At 38.4% G+C, this 26,843-nt stretch overlaps 1 protein-coding gene across 1 annotated transcript in view; it reads right to left on the bottom strand.

Moving 5' to 3' along the window:
* Nucleotides 1-21,498: 21,498 nt before the first annotated feature.
* The window catches only part of LOC136666285 (leukocyte immunoglobulin-like receptor subfamily A member 6), a 28,756-nt gene continuing 23,411 nt past the window's right edge, over nt 21,499-26,843 (bottom strand). The window contains exons 4-11 of the mRNA XM_066644384.1: nt 25,881-26,079; nt 24,883-24,965; nt 24,430-24,768; nt 24,034-24,300; nt 23,640-23,888; nt 23,091-23,195; nt 22,787-22,888; nt 21,499-21,554 (exon numbers count right to left, since the gene is read on the bottom strand). Of these exons, the coding sequence (XP_066500481.1) occupies nt 21,499-21,554; nt 22,787-22,888; nt 23,091-23,195; nt 23,640-23,888; nt 24,034-24,300; nt 24,430-24,768; nt 24,883-24,965; nt 25,881-26,079 (1,400 nt within the window). The remainder of the gene's footprint in view (nt 21,555-22,786; nt 22,889-23,090; nt 23,196-23,639; nt 23,889-24,033; nt 24,301-24,429; nt 24,769-24,882; nt 24,966-25,880; nt 26,080-26,843) is intronic.

Below are 26,843 nucleotides of genomic sequence, written 5' to 3'. Positions count from 1 at the left end.
TTCCATATTCCATCTTCAAAACCTTTATAACAGATAAATGTGTGCAATAAGGCAGGCACGAGAGAAAAATAATGTGCTGAACTTCTTTCTTTGTGTGAGTGAGTGAGTGAGGTATAGTTAGTTAGTTAGGTAGTTATCAGATATAATCCACATGTTCAATACGTGTTCTTCAATGGTCAGGACCCCCTCAGGACCGCTGGACCACCACAGAGCAGTTAATATCAGGTGGTGGAACATGTGTCTAAAATAGTGGAAACTGAGTGGCTACAGTGTTTAAAAACTCCAGCAGCACTGCTGTGACTGATTCACTCAAGTGTAACACACACTATAACAACACAACATCCATCTCACTGAAGCACTGACAGTCTATGACCCGTATAACACCCCCTGCTCTGTGATGGGCAAAGTATGCAGATGAACTTCAGACTGTAATTGTAGAACTAGTGTAAGATCCCAGTGTGCATCAGCGGTAACCAGCAGGGGTCTCTAGACAGCACAGTAGGAGAGTAGGAAGCTCGCTTTAACAGAAGCCTTGGGGTAATTAGTGCCCTATTGGGCTCTGTACATAAGACTCAGAAACAGTAGCTCAGTGTCACACCTTTGCAGAAGTACAACAAATACAGCATCTCAGAGAGTTGTTTCTGAAAAGAGAAAGAACCAGGCAGTTCTTAGAGCTTGCTGTATATGAACTCTCCTTTAGTTTTCCTGCATTTTTGCTCTTTGACGTGTAAAGAATAAGACCCCATATTCATGCCGACATAAGCCTCTTTCACACAAACACGGTAACCCAGAAATACTTCAGATTTCACCCGGAAGAGCAGTATGTGTGAACACAAATGTCAATAAAGTGTGTACTGGATTTTATCTGGACTTTGTCCTCACTCTTAAAAATGATGATCTACAAGGGTTCTTTATTTATTCATTTATCGTTACATTTATATAGTGCCTTTATAGGCGCCAAAGAACACTTTACAATCAACACTGCAGAGGTAAGTATTCCATTTAACATTCAGTTCACACACACAAACACACACACAAACACACACACACACAGGTGACAAGCAGCAGCCAAATGTGCACAGCATACTCACAACCAGGAATGACCTGGAGGACTGCATCTGACACTAGGGACTCACCCAGGACAGAGCACCAGTCTGTATCTGAGCATACACACACTCACTCACACACATACAGACATTTATTCACATACACACTCATTCACTCACACACCAGGACAGTTATTAGAGAAGCTAGTTCAATTCACTCAAGACACAGGGAGAACATGGAAACACCACCTAGAAAGAGCTCGAACCCAAGACCCCAGCGCTGAGAGGACACACTAACCACAAAGACACCGTGCCGCCTCTAGATAGAACCCTCAACATCTGAAGAACCTTTTGCATGATTAAAGGGTTCTTTCCATCATGAAGGTGTTCTTCAGGTTGATGGAGAATGTGCTGTAACTGCTTCTAAAGAGAACCTTTTAGAGAAGGGTTCTATATGGCACCAATAATGGTTCTTTCATTGTAAGAAACCTGACATCGTAACAAGAGAAGAACCCTTTTGGTGCCATAGAGAATCCTTCTCTAAAAAGTACTATATAGAACCATATACACATTCTGCATCAATCTGAGGAACCCCTTCACAATGTAAAAAACCATTTAATCATTCAAAAGGTTCTTCAGGTGTTTAGGGTTCTATTTAGAACCATTTCCTTTAATAAAGAACCTTGTAGAACCATAATCAGAGTGAGCCCATGTGTGAACAGAGCTGTTAATGTGCAGTAAGGAGCTGAACCTGGGCTTGCTTTACATGGATTTAAAAAAAATGAAGAATCTGCATTCCCTCCCTGAAAAAAAAGCAGTGAATTTCCCTCAGAAACATTATTAACTACGGTGTAAGCATGGTCCCTGTTGCTGTTCTTTTTTTAATACAAATTGATTTAATTAAAGCTTAATCAGGACAATTTTGAAATATTAAAGAATGAGAACATGAAAATATTAGATTTTCAGTTATTAACAAAGTCCTTAATTAAGTAGTAAATTATTGGAGGTCAGATGGTGCACCACCTCTTACTGCTCCACGTACCACCAGTGATACTCCTCCCACAGTTAGAGAACCACTGTCATAAAACAATAGCATTGTTTGGGGTTATGGCTCTCTCACCTCTTTAAACCACTCCTTACACCATGTCGGATCACGACCTGAACCCTTGGTTTGGTTTTACACAGATTTACCCAATAAAACAAGTCAGAAACTCCCTCTACAGTGTCCCACACAACGTTTACTTTTACTCACATTCTACGTGTCTGTGTTACAGTGTGGTCTTATATGATACTGAACAAAAATACACTGACATTATATCATTCTGGTTTGTTGCTGTATCGATTGGAGTAAAGTCTCTGTGTTGTGTGTTTGTAAAGTCTTTATGGAGGTACAATGTGTGGACAGTAAACACTGCTGTTTATTCAGAGACATGTCCTTGTCTTAGAGAAATTATGCCGGCTTTATTTACAGAACGGGTTTCTAATTAGTTTGATCTTAATGTTGTCTAAAGTCTAAGTAAATGTAACAATTTAATTCTAGTTTATTCCCTAAAAAAGACCAAGCAATCATTTTACAACATTGTTGTTCTGTGGAATGAGCCTCAGTAGCTGGAGAATGGTGTTATTATAAACAATAAATCTGAGAGTTATTTTCTACTAAATGATACTAAAGCCCCTGTTATTCTTTGTTCTTCTTTAAACTCTAACCATAGCCCTAAAGTTTAAGTGGAATAGTTCACAAAGAGTTGCTGAAAATATAGAGTGATTTATATTCTGTCTTCACTTGTGCTAAATTCTCTCCTCTGCTGTAAAGGATCCAGAAACCCTGCATCTGAAACTCTCTGACTCTAAATTCACAGAAAAGATGTTTTTAATGAACAGCTTCATACAGCAGCACTCACTCTAATGAAAATATTAACTTTTACTACTCACAGAGCATCACACAGAGACGACTGAACTCCATACTGCTCCAGATGAGTCTGAGAAATGGACTGTGTTCAACACCACTTCCTCTGCTCTTAAACACAGAGAGAGAGAGAGAGAGAGAGAGAGAGAGAGAGAGAGAGAGAGAGAGAGAGAGAGAGAGAGAGAGAGAAAGAGAGAGAGAGAGACAGGAAAAGAAATCTAAAGAGCACTTTTACATCGATATATGAATAACCATTTTACACATTAGACTCACGGTCAAGTTCAATTGGATGAAGCCTCTTGTGGGAAAAAAGAAACGTAGGCCCTAACTGAAAGCAGTCCTCTATTCTTTAATAAAATAAAAGGGCAATCTTCATGTGATGAGGTCTGGTCTGGAATCAGCCTCATCCCCATAATTATTTAGACACTGTATCCCATAAAATATTTTATCCAGTGTGTAACCTGTGAGGTCACACCACGTTGTTCAGAGCTGGTGAAGAGTTGATGCTGAATTTTAGCCACAGGGCTAAGGCTATGTTCACATTTCTAGACTGAAGTGACTCAAATCTGGCTTTTTTTCCAGGACTGTGTGGACATGTCAGATCCTATCTTTTCAGATCAGATTTTCATATGTTAGATCGGATACATATCAGATGCATGAATGTAAACAGATCGCATTTCATGTGTTTAATGCAGCTGTGCAGGACTTTGGTGTAGACGCGGTTATATAAGCACTTACATCCTGCACTACACAGGGCCTAGGGACCTATTTTGGACGGAGCACACACACGTACCAATTTAAGCCATTTAAGGGTCAGACTTGTTCACACTGGTTCACATTGCAGACAGATACATGTCACTCACATTTATAATTGTGAACCATCGACAACAAGAGAACCACTAACCCTTCATTTTAAGTTTAAACTGGATTGATAAATACTTAATTTTGTTACATAAATATTGCAATAAATTTAAGTATTCAAAGAACATGCAGAAAGTACAAAGGGAACTCGTCAACTGAGCGCTGCATCCCCTTCCAAACGGCCCCTCCTTACCTTTCTGTCTATCTCTGATATGTATGTGTAAAAGTGTAAATGTGTGGTGCAATAAGAAAAGAAAGATCTACACCAAAGTAGGACAGAGAAATTAACCAATTACCCTAGATCCAAATGTAAAAAAATATATAAACTAACAATTTAAGATAAAAAGAGGATATAGCTGTATATCTCTCTTTCTCTCTCTGAGAACCCGTGTCCTTTGGAGAGTGCTTCTCTGCTGTGCCTCATTTACAGAATGTGTAGCTAATAGTCCACTAATGGGCTGCAAGAAGGAGGGGTAGTCCTCAGGATCCCAAAACGTCAGCCTTTCTAGTGTTAAATGTCAAATTTGTTCACATTGCACACAGATACATGTCACTCACATTTATGATTGTGAACCATCAAGATAGACAAATCCAATCTAAGCAAATCAGTTAGAATTTATTAAAGAGGCTTTTAACCCTTCAGTGTCAGTTTAAACTGGATTGGTAAATGCTTCATTTTGTTGCATGAAAAAGAAATATATTTAAGTATAGAACATGCAGAAAGTACACTGAGGTCTTATCTGATTAGTGCTGCATCCCCTCCCAAACAGACCCCTCCTTAGTGGCCTCAAGGTGTCCATGACATCACACTTCAGCTGAATGTCTTTCATGTCTCTGGTTCGTCTGAGAAGTCTTGCAGTTGTTGTTTGTTGAGTTTAGTCTCATAATGTGTTTAGGTTTTCATCATTTAGTTTTTCTTTTTCTATTTTTTGTGGAAGGACAGTGGTTATTTGTTTGTCTAAAGTTCTGAATTGCCTTTATCACTGAAGAGCATAAGAAGAGTACACAGAGAGTGGTAATGCCTCCTACTCACTTTCACCCCAAGTCTGCTGTAATAAGATTATCACAGTCTTTTTTACATATTTAACTTCTCATTCAACTTCAGGAGGGTTCTCATCACATCAGCCCCAGTCACAGACACTGCTTCATCACCTGGAGAGGTGTGAGCCCATTGCCTCTGTGACAGGTGTCTCATAACGAGAATAGAACTTGATTAAATCATTTGGAAAGACAGAGTCATTGACGTGTATAAGATTACTTTTTGTATTCTGTGACAGTTTGGATCAGTGTTTCTGAATTTTCATGTCATTTTAATGCCTAGGCAGCCTCCATTTTCATCATTTCAACAGTGAGTTTGTTCTTTGTTTCCAAGTGCCATGTGCTCACCAGATCTAAAAGAGGCATTATGCACTTTGAGCAAGAAATATACTTTAGAACTCATCCAGCACCTGTGACTGTGTGGTAAGTTTCAGTGGCCACTATATCATCTACCCACTTGTTGATGAATGACAGATAACGCACCTTTCTTTAAGTGTGTGTAATACTCACATACAGCAGCACCTTAAACATGTTCCAGCCAGTGCAGCTAAAACAGACCCTGCAGGGCTCAAACTGCTCTTTCCGGCCACAATTTGATGGTTGTTGTGGCTGTTTGTTCACTTGTGCTCACTTCAGCCGTGGTTGGTATGTGAAGAACGGCGCTGCAGGATGTGACCTGACAGTTGAAGTGGATTTATAATCAAGTGTGTTCTATTGTTCTTGCTTGTGTGGAAACATGGTGCAAATCTAGGAGAATGTTCCTCAGATGTTTGAGTCTGAAATCAAGAACAACAGTGAAGCTCTCAGGGGGATTGTTCTGTAGTGAACTGACTGCATCATTGCTCCCCAGACGCAGTGTTTCACAATCTCACACAATGTTGTAAAAGCCAGTTATGAAAATGGCAGAGTTGTAGATATGGGGTAAATAATGAGGATAGCACTTTATATGTTGATTATTTTACTGCTGTAGAGCAATGAAAACATTTATGAACCAACATTAATGAACCATATTTTACATAGATGTGCAGTCCCCCATGAAAAAACATTCTCACATTCCAGTGTTTTATTGGGTTTTAATGCACTACACATAGATTCAGTTTTACTAATGTGTGTCTGATCCACTCATAGCAGTTAAAAATACTATCACACCACTAGAACATCAGTGACACTGCAGTGCTGAAAATGATCCAACACCCAAATTATACCTGCTCTGAGCTGAGGACCAGCACTACACCTCAACTCAACTCTGATTGTGTACAAAACATTATTAGAATGCACACACACTGCATGTGTTTTACATCTCTCTCATTGGTTTTCAGTTCCTCATTTTTTGAGGTTGTCATTGCCATTATACCAGTAGAACAGAAGTTACAAACACATATCTAACCATTCTCTGTTCTCAGAACTGAGAAGCTGTACTGTGGGTGTGAGACTGGTTGGTGTATGCAACAGTTCTTATATATTTCCATACACTCACATACTGGATATGGCTAATTTACTTTAATAGACCATTAATGAGTTCAGTGCAAATAAATCATTACAAACACATAAATATCTGTGCAAGAAATATATACTTTTAAGTTGCATTAATAATTATTCATGTGAAATAAAAATTAATGGGTGATTATTCACCACTGTCTGAGCTCTGAGTGAGATAACTGCTTCAGACAAAGTAAAGGAGTTTATAAAGAGTATCATTTATTCTTGTAACTCGTTTCCAACAGCATATTATTGACTAGTATTGACTAGTACCGGTGTATGTGCCAGTTATTTGGGCTCCAGGTGTTTCAGCTCCTCAGTAAAGCCGTGAAATGTTCAGTGCACCATTTGCTTTTATCAGTTTGGGGACAACTTGGTCAGTTAAGACATTCTGGACACAGCTGTTTTTTACTGACCTCAGATCTGCTGAGGTCTTTTTGTAACCTGCACCATATTTCAGACTAAGCCATGAGATTTTAGGCCACATATCCACACATAATCACACATACTCTGTCTTCTTTTTCAAATGTATTTCTACTTTCTGGTTGTGTAAATAAATAATGTAATAGTTTTGAACAATGGTTAAGCAGAATCTCTCCATGAATTTTGTAAATACTGTATCACCAGTTTAAAATAAATTTATTATTTTACACTGTTCATTAATTACAATAGGATCTGAAGTGAAAGACTCTTATGGGTCTAAGAGTCCTTATCGTCCTCATTACATTATCATATGTCCAGTCAAAATGTCATAATTGCTTGTTTAGGACTAATATTTGTCTAATAATTTGTTATTGTTAATCTATACTAAATTATCTTTTTAGATTTGTATGTAATTCATCTGTGATGTGTTGAGGGAGAATGAAATGTACACGGTGCTAACATTAGTTATATCTGAAAGCAGAGCTGTAGTTCCCAGTGTTTCAGCACTGACCTGAGCACCGCTGCAAAACAACCCCCTGTAGGAGGGACTGTGACTCCATTGGCCGCAGTACTGAACGATGGACAGATAACTCTGGCTGAGGATTGGCCACATATAAAGGTGATGACCAATTAAAAGCCATTCTCTGTTTAGGAGCCGTGGAGAGTCTGCCCCTCGCTCAGGCTGAGAGAGTGCTGCATGTTTCTGTCTCAAAGCATCGCAATAATACTGTGACCTCAAAAATACGGATTAAAACGCACCCCATATCGGTTCAAAATGCAAAAAAACTGTTAGTGCCCAAGTAATCCACGTTTTTTGGCAACAATAGGAGAGGAGAGACACTGCACCTTGAGGATTCAGAGGCAGGAGTTGGCACAGCGAATGAGGCCAAGGGACACTTGGGCTGGTAAAACAAAATGGTCCATCTCACTGGTTATAAGGCCTGAGAGAAGAAAGAAATTGTGAGATATGTGTGAAATATTGTGTGAGAAATTCTGGTCTGATACATATTCTAATCTACTGAGGTCACATATATTCCATTCTTAATTTAAATAGAGGAAGTGCTGTGTTTACAGGACCAACATTAGCTACTTGGTGCCAGAGTCAAAAACACAGTGTAAAGTGTATCACCAGATACCAGATAAGATCAAGGTTAAACTTGTGCTATTTTTATAGTTAACAGAAGTGTTGAGAGAGATATTTTGAAGCAGTAGCTTAAGCTACTCTTGATTAAAAATAGTCAAGCTGCAGCCGAGCTAATGATCTACACTACAAGCTAAAGCAAATTTAACCTTCTTTGGTCAACACTGGAGAACACACACACAAAAAAAGAACAAATTACATCTCTATCTAATAATACATTTTGTATTTGGACTAATTTGGCATTGTGAAGTTGAAAGATATGTATATTAATACTTGTTTTGCCTCATTTCCACAATTACAAACAAATTGTCTTTCTAGATTAGACTTCTTCAGATACTTACAGAATTAGAAGCTACATTTGTGAGAATATACATCTCTATCAGTCTCTTTCTTCTGAGGATCCAGTTCTACAAATTTTGTCTGGTGCCCAGAGGCAAGAAAATTAATCTCAACTTTAATCTCAACTAAACTCAACCTGGAGGTTGAGGGTTCGATTCCCGCTCCGGGTGACTATCTGTGAGGAGTTGGTGTGTTCTCCCCGTGTCTGCGTGGGTTTCCTCCGGGTGCTCCGGTTTCCTCCCACAGTACAAAAACACACGTGGATTGGTGACTCAAAATTGTCCATGTGTGTGTGTGTCTGTGTTGCCCTGTGAAGGACTGGCGTCCCCTCCAGGGTGTATTCCTGCCTTGCGCCCAATGATTCCAGGTAGGCTCTGGACCCCCCGCAACCCTAAATTGGATAAGCGGTTACAGATAATGGATGGATGTTTGTTTGTGGAAGCAGAAAACTACATCAAGGAAAAAGGCATCATTTTTAACACCCATCCTATCAACCCCTTACTCCCCCCGTACTTACAGGTTCTGAACAGCTGTTACAATAATAAAGGTCTAAATCACATTATGTAGCACAGCTTTGTCATTCAGAATAAACACAACCCACACCATTTATTATTAAAGTACTTATTTCATCTTTATTTCACTGTAGGTGTTGGTTTCTCTGTTCAAAGATCACAAATGCTTTTAAATGTTTATCGTAACAGAACAAAACCATGTATCTCCATTTTTGATGTTTCTCAAGTTTTCTCTGACTCTGGAAACACCAACTGCACTTTTATTCTGGGACAGTTTTCTTCACAAAAGTAACCAAAAACACTTCTTAAAAATACAATATATAATTTTTTCTTTCTCCTTTAAAAAAAATTTTTTTTCTCTGTGTTTCCATCTGAGAGCAACAACATATTTAAAAACACAATTCTGAACGAGTTATTTGTAAAAAAGCAAACAGAAGTCATCACATAACTCTGACTCTAATTTTGACAGACATCACTGTGATGGTACACTGTGTCTCCAGTAAAGACTGTGCTCTGAGACTCCACTCTCAGTCTGGGTTTTACTGCTGATATGAAATGATGAAGTCAGCACAGCGGCTTTTATTTTCACAACATTCACAGAGTTCAGTTCAAATGCATGTTTTTTAGCTTGTTTAAAGTTCAAGGGTAAAGAGACAGAGTTTACACACACTCACAATCATCACACACTCCTTAACACACTTTTACCAGCACTGTCTTTACCATTTTGAGTTTTCAGTTTAATATTTTAGTTTGCAAAGTAAGACACAGTGTCACGGTTGAAGAGAGGATGGAGGTGGACGTAGACACAAAGAATCTTTTATTTAAAAGACAAAAGCACAAACAGAAAAACAAACACGTGTAGGGAAGCAAAAGTACAAACAAACAGAAAGAAATCAACTGAACAGAACTAAGACAGGAACAAAGAGGAAACGACTGTGAACTGGTGGTCACATGTAAAACACACGCTGGCGCTGCAGAACCAGAAATCCATAGGGAGGAGTTGGACATGATCTAGCTCCTCCGTCATTGTGTTTTCACTGGATTAGACTAAAACTGGCTCCTCCCAGTACAACCTAACCCTTACCTTAACCCTAGCATCACATGAAGGAGTTGGATGTGGAGTGTTTCTGCAGTGAGGAATACTAGAGGGTAAAAGGGCAGGACCACAAAGAGACACAGGTGGAGAAACTGATTACAAGGTGGGGCTAAGGCAGGGCCAAGGTGGAGACAAGGGAGGAGACATGAACCAAAACAAACAGAAACAGTCATCACAAACCAGAGCAGGAGAGAGGGCAAGAGAGTGACACACAGCCTGGGTGTAGAAACATGAGCAAAGTTACTGTGTTGTGTCTGAAAAGGTAAATAACCCCCATTTTCTCAGACAGCAAATACTGAAATAACTAGTGTACCATTAATCTCACACCTGTGTTCTACCAACGCAGTTACAGTATGGAGCACTAATGATAACATTTGTACATTATCTAAGTTAAGGGAGCTGTATAAGAACAATAATATAAACACTTACAGGTATCTGAACGCACACAATGAGGGAAAAAGTCCATCCACCAACATAGGTCCACTCCTTCTCTTGTTCAGAACTGTAACACTACTGAGCCCTCTCAATGCTAGCATCCCTAGACTCGCGCTCTGATTGGCTAAACAAGTGGAGCCATTAGGGGTTCATGCACTGACTGTTACTCACTGGCAGCAAAGTCTTAGGACAGTCCAAACCTTCAGCCCTTTGTTACACTACAGTTTTCATGTTAATTCTGGATGTTATGTTTAATTTTACCCCAAACATGTTCAGCTCATGTTGTATTAGAGAAGAGGCTGCTGTGCTGCTTCTGTGGGTACTACTCAGGACTTATTTTTAGGAATATTTGTCTAGAAAGATAATGCTCTGAAGCTCTTGCTGCATGTTCTCTCTAATAGTTCAGATGGAGTTGTGCCTGTTGGTGTAGATGTGATGGCCCTGTAGCATAATAAACATGTAGTGGGTCATTCAGTCGACTGCACACACTGAGAGAGATAGAGGGGGCTAGACCCTCAAAATCAAACCCAAATGCAATTGTTTGAATACACCACTCTTCAAATTTATTTCCTAATGATACAACACTCTTGAGAAAAACTCTCACTGCGGTGCTACCCTTTTTAGATTGTGGTGCTAGATTTTTAGATCGCGTTGATTTCATAAGTTCTGTTTTGCTTCACCAACCAAACTTATTTTCACTTTTATTTGTCTGTCCTGAATTTGCCTCTATAATGTCCCTCTTGTGCACTGACCTGAAGTTCCTTCTCCAGGTTCTGAATTCACTGGTGATTTGTGCTCTTTCTCGGATGATGCTACAGTAAAGTTTACAACACAAACTTCTTGAATAAAATATTATATACTTTATAAATGTTTAAGTTGTTAAATATGTTTCTGCCTTAATATATATATATATAATATTCTTTGAGAGTGTTGTTGTTTTGTTTCTCATAAAGCAATGGTTTTTGCCTGCTTTTATCTTTTTTACTTTTACTTGAAAATGACATGCTTTACACAAAAGTATTCTAAAATAATTACTAAATATTATAGAGAGAATACAAATAACTAAACCAACAATAAATGTTTTAAATAGAATTATACATTTAAGAAAACATATAGGATTTATGGGATATATGCATTTTGAAAGAAATAAAAATGAGGTGAATTTATTATAACAATAATATAATATCATGTGTTTTAATAGGCTATAGGTGAAAACAGCAGGTGCTCACAGCGGCTCTCTGCGCTTGTATCAGTAGGTCACGGAGGCACAGTGTTTCAGGACTCCAATGATGTGAAGAACGGCCACATTGATTCTCTGCAGCTGAATGGTTTCTTTTGTTGTTTTCTTCACTTGTACGTACTGTAATTCTTGCTTTGTTTCTCTCTATTTATGCCTCTGGATTTAGTCTTTCTGGGCTCTGGAGTATTTCTACATATTTATACATAGCCCATGTTGTTGTTGTTGTTTTTTAACACAAACAAATTTCATTAAAGCGTAATTATGAAAACTGTGAAACTTTACAAAACTTTAGATTTTAGATTGTTGTCAATAAATTCTTTAGTTAAGTAGTGAATTATTCAAGGTCATTTGCCGTACCACCTCTTGTTGCTTAACGTACCACCAGTGATACTTAGACCACAGTTTGAGAATGACTGTCATAAAATATACCTCTTTAAACCACTTCTAACACCATGTCAGAACACGACCTGAACTCTCGGTTTGGTTTTACACAGATTCACCCATTAATACAAGTCACAATCTTCCTCCTCAGCAGGGAGATGTATTGAAAAGTAAAAGGCAGTGTGTACATTAGAGAAATCACTACAAACATCTGTCAGCACAGTGGACGATCAGTAAAAAAAATAAAGTGGCAAAGCAACGTTTTAATATCTGTAACGTAAATACTGAATCATACACTCAGATTACACAGCCTCAACACCACAGACTTTATATTAAACATTTCTGTCTGCAGAGCTGATTTACTCTGAAACAATACACTTGCAAGAAACAAAAAGTCAGCTCTAAATTTTTTCTACTAAATGTTACTACATGCCCCTCAATGCTTATTTTAACTCACCCTTTCTGTAAATAAATTTACTCTAAAACAATGAGGTAAATTCCCACTTAAAATTAGACAGACTTTTTCACAAGGAGTTGCTGCTTTAAATATAGTGTGATTTAAAGTGAAACAGAAATGTTGCTTGTTTTAAAAAAGATTCTGTCTTCACTTGAGCCAAATTCTCTGTTCTGGATCCTGAATCCCTGGATGTGATACTCACTTGACTCTAAATTCACAGAAAATGTGGTACCTAATGAATAGGTTCACATAGCAGCACTCACTCTAATGACAATATGAACAGAAATTTTACTACTCACAGAGCATCACATAGAGACCACTGAACTCCATACTGCTCCAGATGCATATGAGATACGCACTGTGTTCAACACCACTTCCTCTGCTCAGAGAGAGAGAGAGAGAAAGAGAGGAAATAAATGCATGATTGCTAATTGTTGCTAGGGCAATCTTCATGGGATGAGGTCTGGTCTGGAATCAGCCTCGTCCCCAAAATTATTTAGACACTGCATCGCATAAAATATTGTATTAAATGTGTAACCTGACCTCACCTAATCACCACATTGTTCAGAGCTGGTGAAGAGTGGATGCTGAATATTAGCTACAGGGTTAACTCTATGTTCACATTACTAGACTGAAGTGACTCAAATCTGACTTTTCTCAGTTTTCCAAGGCGTATTGTTATTGATTTCTTCAAGGAATGTCACAGGCCTGCAGTGGACCTTGGGTAATTCCCTTCACCAAAATGTTGTCTGCTGCAGACTTATGGGAAGGGCGCATAAAGTGTGCACAAGGCTGTGTGTGGACATGTCAAATCCCATCTTTTCAAATCAGATTTGCATATGTTAGATCAGATACATATAAGAGTCATGTATGTAAACAGTAGTGCAGCCCACAGCTGCATGCAGGCTGCGTCTCAAACGGCTCCATGCCTCCTCCCTAGTGCACTGAGTGAGTGATGAATCTAGGGCTGCTGAACCAAACTGACCGTTAGAAAATGAGCAGTGCAGGGGAAATAGCTGATTATAAATGTATTTGTGTTAGACATACTGCACAGTACTTTGGTGTAGACACTGTTATATAAGCACTTACATCCTGCACTACACAGGGCTTAGGGACCCATTTTGGACGGAGCACACACACGTAGCAATTTAAGCCATTTAATGGTCAAATTTGTTCACATTGCAGACAGATACAGGTCACACATATTTATGATTGTGAACCAAATCTGATCTGAGCAAGTAAAACTGAATTTATTAAAGAGCAATTAAATTAGCACAAAACCTTCATTTTCTGGATTGGTAAATACATCATTTTGTTACATAAAAAATCAAATGAATTATTTATGGATTTTTATTAATAGTATTTATGTTGTTGCAGAAAGTACACTGGGAACTCAGATGGTGAGTGCTGCATCCCCTCCACAGTGGCCATGAGGTACCCCTGATACACACTTCAGCTGAATATCCTTCATGACTCTGTGCATCTGAGAATTCTTGCAGTGAATATTTCTTACATGACAAATTACAGACAGAGCACCTCATGCATATTTTTTGGGCTTCTCCATCTCTGTGGTCTTTTGGGCATGGACATGCAATGTATATCCCATTACGCCCTGTACCCCCAGTGAAAAGGAACTTATATTAGTGTTATTTATTGTTTAAAGTTGTTGTTGCTGTTGAGTTAGTCTTGTATCATGTGCAGATTTTGTTTTAGGTGTGACAGTGGTTTATTTGTCGATCTAAAGGCCTGAATTGCCTTTATCACTAAAGAGACACAGAGAGTGGTAATGTCTCCCTTCTCACATTCTCCCCAAGTCTGCTGTAGTAAGTTTATTACATGTCTTTTCACATATTTCATTTCTTATTCATAACCTGGGGAGGTGTGAGCCCACTGCCTGTGTGAGGTCTCTCTAAACGAGATTAGAAGTTGTTTAAAGCATTTGGAAAGTTAGAGTCATTGATGCGTATGAGATCATTTTTCTTCTTGTATTCTGTGACAGTTTGGATCCTCTGCCTTATTCTCAAGGATCAGTGTTTATAAGATGTTCTTGTGTTTTTAATGCCTAGACAGCCTCCATTTTCTTCATTCCAACAGCAAGTTTGTTCTCTGTTGCACAGTCCCTCCTTCTCACCAGATCTGAAAGAAGCATCAGAGGTTTTGAACAAAGAAAGCTACTTTAGAACTCAGCCAGGGCCTGTGACTGTGTGGTAAGTTTCAGTGGCTACTACATCATCTACACACTTGTTGATTAATGACAGATAAAGCACATTTCCCCAGGTCTGTGTGATACTCACATTACCTTCAACATGTTCCAGCTAAAACAGACCTGCAGTGCTGAAACTGCTCTTTCCGGTCACACATTTAATGGTGTTTGTGGTTGTTTTTTCTCACTTTAAAGGTGGTATTTAAAGAAAGGCCCTGCAGGATGTGATCTGACAGTTGAAGTGGATTTATAATCAAGTGTGTTTTATTGTTCTTGCTTGTATGGACACGGTGTAAATCTAGGAGAATGTTCCTCAGATGTATGAGTCTGAAATCAAGAACAACAGTGAAGCTCTAAGGAGGATAGTTCTGTAGTGAACTGACTGCATCATTGCTCCCCAGACTCAGTGTTTCACAGTGTCATGTAAAAGACAGATATGAAAATGGCACAGAGTTGTAGATATGGGGTAAATAATGAGGACGGCACTTTATATGTTATTTATTGAACTGCTGCAGAGCAATGAAAGCATGTATGAACCAACATTTATTTACATAGATGTGCAGTTCCCCATAAAAAACATTCTCACATTTCAGTTTTTTATTGGGTTTTAACGTACTATATGTGTGTCATTTGTGTCATTTCTTTATTTTAAACAACATTCACAAATTAAAATTTGGTGGGTTTCCATTGGTAAGCGTCGATCTAAACAAATAACTGATTTACTGATAATATACCACAATCAGCCAAAACATTAAAAACACCTACCTGTTTATACATTACTGTCTATTTTTAACAGCTCCATTAATATAGGTGAATGTTATAGTTGTAATTTTATAGACTGTAGGCCATCTGTTGCACTGCATACTTTGTTAGCTTCCACCATAGAACTAATATAATTTCAGTGTTGGGTCAGTCTGAGCTCTGCAGTGACCCTGACGTGGTGGGGAAGTGTTTTTGTATATTGCTGTGGTGGGAGTGGATCAGACACAGCAGTTCTGCTGGAGTTTTTAAACTCATTGTCACTGTGCAGCAATATATGAACTGTCTCTGACTTTACAGTGACAAGTTTAACAAAGTAGGTGTTTCTATATGAGCGGCCAGTGAGTTTGCAGTGTTTAAAAACCTCAACAGAACTTCTGTGTCTGATCCACTCAGTTATACCTGCTCTGTGCTCAGGACCAGCACTACACCTCATCTCCCTATGTACAAAGCATTATGAGAATACACACTCACTGCATGTTTTACATCTCTCCTGTCATTGGTATTCAGTTCCTCATTTTTTCAGGATGTCATTGCATTATACTAGTAGAACAGAGACTCACACAGACAAGTCACAAACCCATATTCAACACTTCCCTGGTCTCAGAACTGAGAAGCTGTACTGTGGGTTGGAGATTGGCTGATGTATGCAATACTTATTATATTTTTACATACACTCACAAACAGGATATGGCTCATTTAGTTTCTGTGTGTGTATAATAATCAGGGATGGACTGGCCGTCTGACATACAGGGCATTTTCCTCGTGGGCCTACAGTCCTGACACTTTTTTATCAGACCAGCCCATACAACCAGTAGATCAGCCCCCCAATTGACATTGAGGCTGTCCCAGTCACATTGTTAAACACCAACCCATTTCATGTTAGTCCTGTCTGTGTAATGAATTCAGCAAAAAAAACACATCAGCATAAGAGTTTGTTTCCTGACCACTGGCTCTTGAAATACGCTGGTCTGTGGCCCATTGTTATTTTATTTACTGACACAGCGCTGTCGCAATCAAATCATGAAACATTTCATCCCTTTGGCTCTGTGCGCCGGTGTGCAGTGCTATGTAGGATGAACGTAATATCTGTTAGGATCTTCTGAAATGGAGAGAAAACACAAAGGAGGCACAGAGAACCTGTGAGAAAAAATAAACATGATCTTCCAGCAAACGCTGCCAAACGTGTCAAAATTAGAAAACTAAAGTTTACCACAGTAGGGACTTCAACATTGTGTGGAATGTACATTTTTATAGTGTTAATAAATTACACTTTTTGGAAGTATTTAATATGTCCACCCACACTGATTGTCGTTAACTCATTGGCTTAAGTTACGTGGTTTTAAAGTGTTGCACAGTTGGTATACACATTCAAGAAACCTAAAATTATTGTATTATCGAGTGTTGTGGACCAAACTGATCCAAAACGCCCGGGATGATTTTTTGTCCCAGTCCACCCCTGGTACCGGTGTATGTGCCAGTTCTATGGGCTTGAGGAGCTTCAGCTCCTGAATAAAGCCATGAAATGTTCAGTGAACTATTTGCTTTTCTCAAATTTAAAGTAGCCTACTCAGTGCCAGTTAAAGACTTTCTGCCCACTACAGACATTCTTTAATTGAGATATGGACACAACTTTTTTTTTCCACTGACATCAGATCTGCTGAGATCTTTGTGTAACCTGCACCATATTAAACCAGTGATCGACCGATATATCGATCGCTGGCCGATTAATCAGCCGATTTTTGGCATTTTTAATAAAATCGGCATCGGCCGATATATTAGTGCAAGAAGCCGATATTTACACAATGCACACAGGCAACGCTGTGGGCAGCTCCGTCATTCAGGCTGTAATGTGCCCCTTGCGCCCATTTTGCCATCTTACAGGCAGACATCATTGAACACAATTACAGAAGTACAAGCCTCCAACCTGTAGCTGCATGCCGTCTCATCAGAGAAAACAATATGAATTATTTTCTCTTCTTCAGCTCTCACTATTTGTTACTGGCTGCTCTTTGTAACCTTCACTCAATAATCTGCATCATAAATGACTGAGTTGATAGTTGTAACCTAGAAACCCAGTGTTATTTTGAGCTTGTAAAACAATACTCACACATGTAACAGAATTTGTAACTTTGAGCAACTACATACACGTAAAATTCAAATTCACAAATGTATCGGAATGCTTAAAACAACAACTACAGTAATAATAATTTAAATTCATAAATGTGGAAAAAATATTTGTAATGTATAGAAATAATTTTTAAATGTGTAGAAAAGAGAGTCCGCTGTCGCTGAATACAGTTAGAGTCATGATAGTGTCACTGTGTATTCTTTGTTCACCGTGGAGTCAGACCACAGTGAGATGTAATAATGTGTGAATGTTGCTGAGTTCAGAGCCTTCCTGCTGAGTTTGTGAACAGCGGAGAAAAGCCACGGCTCTGACCAACGAGCATGGCTTCATGCCTAACAGCACCAGAAACACATAAAAGTGTGTGGTGGTCCTGTTTTAGTTCCTTTTAATTATTTATATGATCCGTTATAATTGACCCCCGTCAAGCTCCATGGACGACACGGTTCGTGCTGAAAAAATATGGAATCAGATTTGTATGGAGAGAGATTAGTCTCAAAATATTTTACAAATGCGTAAATGTTAATCCACAAATAAAACACAAGTCACAAATATGTTTCACTGTTCACAAATGAATACATCCCAATCTGTGTCTCAGTCTGCAGTTTGTACAAATACAGTTACATTCATAAATATGTTTTGTTTTTCATAGATATATCATACTTTTATGTGAAAATAAATACATTTGTTTAAATTTACATTGCAAATATTTGTAAAGTCGAAGTCTCGAATTTAAAATGTATTTGTAAATTGTGAATCGAGTCATTCACGAGTTTTCCGTGACATGCATTTGTTCATTTCCTCTCGTGGGTTTTTGGATTTTGAGACTTTCCTTTCACATTTCACCCGATCCACATATAAATGCAGCCTGATCCACAAATGTGGCCAGCAGACGAACAAGCCACCGCTTATATGGCGACCTTTTACCTCTTCTCCAGGAGAAAATGGCAAATATGCATTTGAATAGTTCTATTATGCATTTTTCTGTAATTAAAAGACAGTTTGATCAGATTTGTTATTACTCAAAAACCGTTTAATTGTTATTTAATAATAAATCACTTTTTGGGCACATGTTGTGTACAGTGGGTGGATATTCAGTCAAGCTCCCCAACGCAGTGAAGTCGTATTTACTACTTACCCACCACCGTATATACAACCTTCCGATGAGCACCCGACCGCAGCATAACAATGTTAGTTCATGTTGTATCTCTGACTGGAAGCACCATGACGTAGAATTGGAAGCGTTTAAAAGTACCGTGCAAAGATTGAGTGATAGCAACAAATCAGTGTTCTGATTGGTTACACAAACCCCGCGATCTGATTGGTCCAGCTAAAGCTTTCCTATTGGTCCATCAATTGGCTGTCAATAATCCGCAACTGCAAAAAGGGATTCACACAAGCAGCAGAGAAGGTGAATGTGTGGATGTTTCCCATGTGTAACCTCAAAAATGTACTGATTCACACATTCACAACATTTGATTTACAAATGCAAATATTTTCTATATATTTAAAAATTATTTCTATACAATACATTTTTTTTCAAATTTGTGAATTTAAATCATTATTGTTGTTTTAAAATTGAGCATTGCAATTGTTTTACAAGCTCAAAATCTTTTTGACCATTTTTTGACTCTATACTCATATGGCACCCACCATAAAAACTGAAACACTGATACTATCACACGTTTTTGCTGACAGAGTATTTGTAAAAGGAAAAATATATATTTTTAGACAGTAGTCGACTAAACTACTGCAAGAACGTAAACGTGTGCAATATTTCCATTCCACCTTAAACAGGCGAATTTACAAAGATGATGTTTTCTTTATCAAATGTCACTCTTCTAAGTCTATGTGAACCCTAAATAGACAATATTAAATACTCATCTCAGTTCCACCTTAAACGTTGCAGCAAGACTTTAAGCAAATGACATGTTTTGAAGCGGGCTCAGGTAAATGATGAAGGTAAAGCACAGTGTGGGAAAACCATCAGCAGCTTGCATTATGTCCTAAGTTCTAATGTAGTCATTTGTTTTGTCTGAACACTTTGTATTTTATCACTTTACTTTTTAAACATGATTTTATTTTTGGCTAAAAATACCTCCTTTGTTGTGTATAATTAAAATAAAGTTAAAACCCAGCGACCCTTCATCAGGAATGCCTTAATTTATGCAGATATTTCCACAGTGAGCCAATAACTGAAGAGCAGTTCATGAGCCAGTTATTTTCTTCGTGGGCGGAGTTTGGGGTCCAGCGAGTGCACAGCTCCCTCTACTGGTCAGAGCTTGTGAAATTCCCAATAAGTTTGATGTGTCACATGACCCTCTTCCCATTGAAAAAACAAAAGTTGGATCCAAAATGACCGACTTCAAAATGTCCGCCATGGTCACTACCCATCTAGTTTCCCCCCTCCCATATACTAATGTGCCACAAACAGGAAGTTAATATCACCAACCATTCCCATTTTATTAAGGTGTATTGACATAAATGGCCCACCCTGTATAATGTTCTGAAAACTCAACTTGAATTAAACAGGTTTAAAATGTTCAACAAACAGATTATTATAGATTAAATATGAATATAATACACAGTATTTATAGAATAATACTGCTATACTCTCATTACCTTAATCCTGACCAAACTTTACTTCCTGTCAATGTAAAAAAAAAGTGTATGCAAAACAGCATTTATATAAAAACTGCTTTAAACCATTAAAAGTGAGCTGTAAACAATGCAAAATAAGAGGTAGCAACTGAGATGCAAAAGACAATCCACCAGAAAAGACACAGGGTTTCTGTATTTAAAATGTTCATTTCAGAAAATAATAATAGTAGTAATAATAATAATAATAATAATAATAATAATAATAATAATAATGAACATAAATAACCTTTACATTTTAACTGTTAAACTGTTCAGTTGTTAAAAAAATAATGTTATGCTTATATTCTCCCCAATCATTAGTTATTAATGATTCCACCCTAAACGCTTGTACTAGCTCCAGTCAAACACAAAGCCAGCGATCAGGGACGGTGAAGGTAATCACATTCTTATTCAGAGACATGTGAAACCAGCCACTGCATCTTTTCAAACTGCTACTGTTTCTACACCACTGGACAGCTCTACACACTGCAGAAGGGTGGCAGCTGCCCAGATCTATGATGTCAGCACTGGTTTACATGGTGCTTATGTGATGGGGAATACAGGGTGCCCCCTTCACAAGCCCCCTTAATATTTAACTATCAATAGCATAAACCACACTACATATCCAAACAGAGTTCAACAAGGCTGCATTCATTAAATAAAACAAAACATAGAAAGATTTTACTTTGGTAATATACAATTCTGGCAGAGCATTTTTTTATAATATTTAAAAAAGCGAAGAAATCTGAATATTCGGATATCTTGACCTCCTCTGTCAGCGCTCCTAAAGACCTGGATCACACATTCTGCAAATGGTTGTCTGGAGTACTGCAACAGCACAGGATCCTTCAGAAACCTAAAAAGAGAAAAGCACTTTAAGAACTGAATAGGTTTGTGTCTTTGAACTCTATAAAACCTGGGTTTAGATCAAAGCAAATGTAAACCGTTTTTGGCACATTTTTTATGAACTTATCACTATGTTTATTTTATGTATAATTTCCATTCTCCGCCTTTAATTCCACACACCATTCCTGGGTTTCACTGTGTGGGATCAGTATATTCAGACTTTATCACACTGGGATGGATGATGGATGATCATAACTAAAGGAATACAGCAGGTAAAACTCACCTCATCACAATTCAAAAATTAATTTACTAAAATAAAAACACATTTAGTTTCTGTATATGAATCACAGTTATATCACTTATTGTAGCTTCTCAAACTTCAGTCCTGGATAATATATAATAATAGATAATAATGTGAGGCTGTAGTGTGTACAGACTAACCCTGGGTCTTGATGACACAACCTCCACTTCCTGAGAGTGTCATTTAAACACGGTGTCCTTGTGTAATTAACGCCATTATTTTCAACTAGTGAAGCCAAGCTGATAAACTTTATGATTTCATCTTACCTCAGTCTGTGGTGTGCTTCACGTCTGAGTAAATGGTGTCATCTGCAGTGGTTTTCCCTGCAGCACACAGTCACTGAATTAATGTCACCCAAGTAAGTATTCTTGATATGGCTTTGGTTTTTCGAAGAAATGTAAAGACATTAGTTCAATTCAGACAAATGTCCCGTCATACAGCACACTTCTGCTCTTAACATATGTGGATACTTTCTTTCAAACTCACCCTTTAACTCCTTCTTTGGCTTCAGTTCAATATCAGCGTAAGTCACATCACTGGGTTCAGCTCTGGTTTCTGAAAGAGAGCAGAAGCTTTGTGTCCCCACTGTCTTTCTTCTGTGAACATCCATCAGCACATCTCAAAATGTCGTCCTCAACCAGTTATTGATAATTATTTTCAATTCTCTTGAATATTTCCCAAAAACTTACACCCACTCTGAACTAAACTCTCCTTGAAGTTTTGGAAAAATATTACTATTTGAGTGAATGTTGTACAGTAGAGTAGCCAGTGTTTCATGTTACAGTTCTCTGTGCTTTTTTGAAAATAATATGCAGTGTGTAATTCATACCTTTACCATGGGGTTTTGGTGATTCCTCCTTAATTTCAGAATATGTGACATCACTTGTTATCAGTGCATCTTCTGATATAGAAAATTTTTTTAAAGAGAAAATGTAAAATACACAGAATTGCACAGAATAACATAAGAATTTAACTTAAATCTTACCATTTTGTTTGGGTTTTTTCTTTTTACTTGTCACAATATTGGCATACACAATTTCACTGGACAAATCTGCAGAATCATCTAGAACAGAAGTTTATTAATGACTCTGTATGTGTCTTATTAATGACACTGTATTATCACATCATAAACACACTCCTTTATAAAGTACAGCTAAAGAAGAAAATAACTGTTAAAAACAAGTTATGAAATAAGTTTGGGGAAGGAACTTGTCATAAACTCCTCCTCCTACACATGCTACACCCTACAAATCCTTCCTTCTCCCTTCAGTTTCTGGTGACGAAAAGGTTCAAATCCCACCCATTCCTTCATCTTTTGCTTGATTGCAGAGTGACAGGGGCCCAGATTCCCAGCTCACAGCAAACCTCCCAGAACACTTCCCCAACTTTCTCAGTGTTCACCTCCCCTTTCAGACCGGCTCATATCATTCATCAAATATATTAACTACATATTACTGGGATCATTTCTTATTAAAAGAAATAAGATCTTCTAGAGTGACATAGTCAATAGTGTAAAATGTATATGTTAATGAGTATGTTGACAGTGAAAACTGACCAGTCTGCAGTGGTGAGGATCCCGAGAGATAGTGTGCAGCTCCCCACAGATTCAGACTTTGATTGGTGTTCCACTGATTTCCAAAAAAGGTAAAAAGAGACCCTGTCCCACAATAAAAGCAAAATAATCTTTTTCACTTGTGTGTATTTGTTAAAACAAGAATATGTGTTTGACAAAGAAAACACACACCATAGCGTGAAGAAATCATCTGCGTTTGAGCAGCCTGCACATTGTCTCTGTCAGAACTAAACCTGGTTTTCCTATTTTTACATAATTTCTTCATGGTTAAAATCAGTTTTCAAACCTTTGTTTTTCTTGTAATAGCAGAACAGGCCCAGTATGATAATGAGGAGCAGGGAAACACTCAGCCCCACAGCCACTCCTGTTATTACACCATCAAGTCCAGACCCTGAGAGTGAACAAATAAGAGACTTTCATTTATTCATTTATATTGTGGTGACGCCAAGTTTCTCAGAACATTTACTGTTGGTTAGTTCAGGGTTGTTTTGGAGGCGGAGGTTATTTAAGGGGGTTTTGTGCTGTGTTTGTGATTTCAGGGGGGGATTTTGTATTTGTGTTGGGCTTCATGTGTATTTGTGCTGCATGTGTGCTTGGGCTTTGTGTGTTGTGAGATGTGGTCTTTGGGCGTGTGGTGCCTCTGAATCTCGCTACACATGAAGCCCAAATTGCTGCTAATTCCCTTATTTCCTTTCTTACTACCCTTTAAAGAGTTCAATAAAAGTTACCTAAAAAAGCAGTCATGACTTGGTCTCATCACCCGCCTCCATGACGTCACAATATTTAAGGGTTTTACTGTAGAGTTAGAGTTAAATTACATGTAGCTGCTTCTTACTTCTGACTGAGATCCAACTCCGTGGAGACTCTCCTTTCTCTGGGTGTTTACAGTGGTAGAGACCTTCATGAGACTTTGAGACTTTATGGATGGTCATCTCTCCTGTCGTCTCCTTCTGGAGAAGTACTCCATCTTTATAGAAATCAGCTGGGAGGAGTGAGGACTGTGTGGAGCGATATAAACAGCGGAGAGTCAGAGAATCTCCCTCAGACACAGAGTGGACAGGACTCTCCAGAATCACAGCACCATCTGCAGGATAGAAACAGGAGTAAATAAAGTGTTACTGTGGTAAAGAGCTTAACTGCATTTGAAATGTTATTAAATAATGAATATCTTTCATATTTCTCATCACTCCTCTGTATTGAGCCCCTATTATTAAATAGTGGAGACTCACTGTGCACTGTGATGTTGACAGGATCACTGCTCTCTCCAGATTCAGACTGACACCAGTAAACTCCAGTGTCTGATGTGGAGAGGGAGCTGATGTTGCAGGTAAACCCTGGAACTGAGGAACAATTGGACACCTTCTCACTGTGTGTGTATCGTCTCACTCTCCATCCAGCAGAGTCTCTGTGTCCCTCACAGCTCAGTGAGAGAGAGTCAGTGCTGAAGTGTTGAGTTCTGCTGGGACTGATGATCAGAGATACTGGAGGAGAGTTACCTGAAAATACACAGAAGTATTAAAGTCTGTTTCCTGTAGAGGACATTAACTCATTTTCACTGTAAATATCAACAGAAGTGTAGTGAGACTGTTCTGACTGTATATTCTTCACTGGCTCTAGTTCCTCACCAGTGATCCATAGCGGCTGTGGACTGCTGTACTGTGTGTGAAAGGCTGGTTCTCCTCTCTCTGCTCCACACACATAAACTCCTGTGTGATACAGAGCAGCAGGACTGAGAGTGTAGGAGCCTCCAGCTCCTCTTCTGCTGTCTGACAGGAGCTCTACAGAATACATCACTTTACCATAAACATCTGTAATCTGGGTTAAACCTTGTCTGTAGGGAACAGCTCTGTACCAGCTGAACGTCCAGCCTTTAGAGGAGATATCAACCTCACAGCTTAGAGTCACTGAGTCTCCTTCAGTCAGCCAGCTCTGTGGAGACACACTCAAAACTGCCTGGGCTTCACCTGACACAGACGACATGGAGAATAGAACAGACACAAACACATTTATACAGAGGGAGAAGATTATTACATACAGTATAATTAACAAGAAAATACACCTCAAACCCACAGACTCACCAGACACAGTCAGTGTAACAGCATCACTCATCTCTGACTTCTTTGAGGCCAAAGTGTTACCAGCCAAAAGGAGGGGGATGAACCTGATTTGATGGCACACACTGGGTGGAGATTTCCAAACACATGCAGTAAACCAGTAAAGCTCTGCCTAGACCCAGTGTGTGCTCTGTCAGAAATGACATTAGAAGAAAGCAATGTGCAATATACTTTACATTTCTGTTACTTTACATAGTTCTGTTTTGTAATTAGTTGGAACCACTGCAGAAATCTCTATTATGTTTTGCTTGAATGGAGGATAATGTAACTGCCTCTGAGGAAGCTGAGGAATGTTATAATGCTCTGCTGCCTCTAAGGCAGATTCTGTAGAAGTAGTTTCCTGCACATTGGAGTTATGACTCTGCTGTCTGTGAAGGAGCTACAGAATGTTATACAATAATGCTCTGCTTCCTCTGAGGTACCAGAGCATTATAACATTCTGCAACAAATCTACAGGGGGGGGGGGGGGGATTATTTTGCACCTTTTTTTCCAAAGTAATTTGCCTCAAAGTCAGTGCTGCCTCCAGAACCATTCTGAGTAGTGATTATGCACACGACACTTTTAATCTTACTTCCTTGTTAGCTCACATCCCTAGTTTTATTAAAAGCAAAAGTCATCAAATGATATCAATTAGAAGATGATTTTATTTCCTGTAAAATGTTGTCTCTGTCCATTTCTAAAATCTTTTCTAATATTGTATTTCACAAACACACACCACCCCACCCCCTGATACAACTCACAGATAAATATGTGACGCTGTGGAAGGAAGATGTGTTATGAATTCTGAATAATGTTGACTATTTGTGTGTGTAGTGATGTAAATATAAATCATTACATGTTCAGTTCTAATAGCAATAAATATCATCACTTAGTGAAAGTCTCGTACTCACCAGTGACATTTACCCAGAGTGCATCACTGTAGTGTGTGTAGTAGACTGGGTTTCCTCTGCCAGCTCTGCACCTGTACTGACCTCCATTAGAGTCACTAACTGAGCTGATGGTGTAGATGGAGGAGCTGGTTCTGATCTCAGGACTCTGTGTGTCTCTGGACCAGTAGGAGGTCCATCCAGCAGACTGACCCAGTGTACAGTACAGAGTCACTGGGTTTCCTCTCAGTACAGATCCATTACGGTTTGATGTCAGCGTAGGTTGAGGTTTTACTGTCATAAAATAAATTTATTGGAAATTTCTCTTTTTTACACACTGCTCTCTGAGTCACAGAAACACACTTTTCTGCCTTTAGTATTTTGAACATTCTGTTTATTACAGTCATTTACTAAGAGTGTAGACAGATAAGCAATGAGTAGCAATGACAGAGGCTCTAATCTCAGTCAAGTGAAGCATTAAAAGGTTTTTCAGGCATTTAATGTAAACAGAAATTACTACATAGTGTTGCTTAAATTCCCCGAAACCTGTCACCAACATACCCTCAGATACCCCCCTTAAACCAATTTGTGGATTGCGGCTTGTACTTGTTTACCTCGTGTTTTTGTCTTTTTTGGACTCTGTGCTCTGCCCCTGACACTGGTTTTTGATCTGTCTCTCGAAACTGTCCTCCTTGTGATTTCTCTAACATTGATCTGGACTTTGATTCTAAGGTTGTTTCTCTCTGTTGTATTTGTTAATAAAACCTGCAAATGGATCCAGTTCACTCTGTAGACCCTTCATTACAGGGTTATTTACCTAATAAACACACACCCATCACTGGTACAGTGGCAAGAAAACGTGTGCAAACCATTTGGAATTTCATGGTTTTCTGAATAAATATGCTATATATATATATATATATATATATATATATATATATATATATATATATATATATATATATAAACAAATACATGCTTATATAAAAACTTATATAAACTCCTGTTCTGTTTATCAGAACAGAACAAAACATTTCATCTCCATTTCTTTTTTTTAT

Source organism: Hoplias malabaricus, chromosome 14 (assembly GCF_029633855.1).
Source record: "Hoplias malabaricus isolate fHopMal1 chromosome 14, fHopMal1.hap1, whole genome shotgun sequence".
In the NCBI taxonomy this organism is placed as follows: Eukaryota; Metazoa; Chordata; class Actinopteri; order Characiformes; family Erythrinidae; genus Hoplias; species Hoplias malabaricus.
This window is presented reverse-complemented; position numbering and strand designations above follow the sequence as displayed.